Source organism: Limulus polyphemus, unplaced genomic scaffold (assembly GCF_000517525.1).
Source record: "Limulus polyphemus unplaced genomic scaffold, Limulus_polyphemus-2.1.2 Scaffold10438, whole genome shotgun sequence".
In the NCBI taxonomy this organism is placed as follows: Eukaryota; Metazoa; Arthropoda; class Merostomata; order Xiphosura; family Limulidae; genus Limulus; species Limulus polyphemus.
In genome coordinates, this window is record NW_013676048.1 from 1 (window position 1) to 2,186 (window position 2,186).

At 30.0% G+C, this 2,186-nt stretch overlaps 1 protein-coding gene across 7 annotated transcripts in view; it reads right to left on the reverse strand.

The window, feature by feature from the left end:
• Window positions 1-541: 541 nt before the first annotated feature.
• LOC111083634 overlaps window positions 542-2,186 on the reverse strand; it is a 13,503-nt gene continuing 11,858 nt past the window's right edge. For all 7 annotated transcript variants that reach the window (XM_022380276.1, XM_022380274.1, XM_022380271.1 and 4 more), the window contains one exon: window positions 542-634. In XM_022380276.1, coding sequence (XP_022235984.1) covers window positions 558-634 — 77 coding nt within the window. In that variant the 3' untranslated portion in view covers window positions 542-557. The remainder of the gene's footprint in view (window positions 635-2,186) is intronic.

A 2,186-nucleotide genomic window follows, 5' to 3' on the forward strand; every position in this document is an offset into this window, starting at 1 on the left:
TTAATCTCAAAGTACTGTGGGACACAACTGGGAACAGATCTTAGTGCTACTTTTTAATCTCAAAGTACTGTGGGACACAACTGGGAACAGATTTAAGTGCTACTTTTTAATCTCAAAGTACTGTGAGACAAAACTGGGAACAGATCTTAGTGCTACTTTTTAATCTCAAAGTACTGTGGGACACAACTGGGAACAGATCTTAGTGCCTACTTTTTAATCTCAAAGTACTGTGGGACACAACTGGGAACAGATCTTAGTGCTAATTTTTAATCTCAAAGTACTGTGGGACACAACTAGGAACACTTTTACCTGAGGAAGCTAAAATATGTTGTAACAAACTTATTCAAAGTTGAATATTGTTGTATGCACAAAACTTCTGTTGGTTAATAAAAGTGGAACAATACCAAAGTGGTTTTATAAGAAGCTATACTTTGTATATGAAAGTATCAATTAGAAGTGAAGGTATACATTTTCTTAGTTATCTTTTATTCTTTTTAAAAGAAACAAGAAAGGCTCTATCAATTTTAAAAACTTTTAACTTTTTGTCAATTCATAGTTTACTTACCCGACTGAATACCAATTGAAACTGCATTTGTGAAAACTGCTGCAACCATTATATTTTGGAACACAGAACCTACAGAGGCAGTGAAAAAAAAACAACAACAATCAAAGGAAGAAACAAGCCATAATTTATGCATGGTACATGAGTTTTATAAATATCTGGTATACTACCGAGAAAATAAGTCTTAAAAATGTAAGAGGGTTTCACTACTTTCTTGTCATGTTTCATTAAACATACCCATAAACTTTTTGCCATTATACAAAACTAAATAATGTGGTTGAAGATAATGAATTCACAAGGCTATTTTGTCATTTTACTTCTTTATAGTCACTTGGATTACATTATAAAAAGAATGTAAGATTCAAACTGAAAATTTGCATGTAAAAAGCTTTAGAGAGAACATGCTTCAAATAATCTAGGAACAACTTGATTTCTTTCACTTGAGAAGAATCTCATATTGGGACGATAGAGAATTATGTAATTAAAATCATTATCAGTTTCACTGTTCTGTACTATCATGCTTTAAACATCATATATATATATATATACATATATGTGTCTTACTTTGATGCTACGCACCATGTCATAAGTGTATCTGGTTTTTTTAATTTCCCACCTTTTCCTTCATAGAAACAAGTCTAAGTAAATCGTGCCCAAGGACAAGAAAATTCTAACACAATATTTGAACAGATTAAATATCACAAATGTGCAATTTTTTACATAAAAACAAAACTTTTAATAGCTATTTTAAGTTGAAGAGTTAGTTAGTTTTTTTTTAAATGTCTTATCTCTATGTATCTATGTTTACACAATTAAGAGTAGATTAGTTTAAAATCATGACTCTGTTACAACAAATAGTTTGACTACAATATGCAAGAGAAAGTGGAAGATCAATTCATTTTTTGTTACGTATGTGGGAATGTTCTGCAAGTCTCTATAAAACATGTTTATAAACCATTTGAGTCTCTATAAAACATGTTTATAAACCATTTGAGTTTCTATAAAATATGTTTATAAACCATTTGTGTCTTTGAAATAAACTGCAAAGTTGTCTGTAATTCTTTATTCAATCTCCTAAAACAAAACTGTTTAACATTTGCAACCAGGAGTTGGATTGACAGTTAAAAATGAATCACCACTGAGTTACACTGAACAAAAATATGATAAGATGAATTAAAACATAAAATGAATGCAATGGAAGCGGTGTTAGTTTAGCGTGCATTTGTTGTTTCAGTTAGTCTTAGGCTTCTCAACAAAAATCAGTACAATTCTATTCTAGTTTTAGTTAATAAATTTTATTTAGTCACAGTCTTAGTCTCATTCATTTAATCAACTCCTGAGTCAATGAATAAGTTAGTCACTTAGTCTATAGCCAAGAATTTTATCATCTTGTATTCCACATGTGCAGTGATAAAAGTAAATATTATATGTGTAATAGTGTTTTGCTATTCCAAGAAAATTCCAAAACTTTACATATAACAATGTGTATTTTATGTCTTTCTGGAGACCCATGTTTCTTTCTGTCATATGACAATATCTGTTCCTCTTTATGTATGGCATTAGTTGTCTATCCATATACAGTCTCATGTTTATACTGATTTTAAGTAAAACCTAATAGACACCT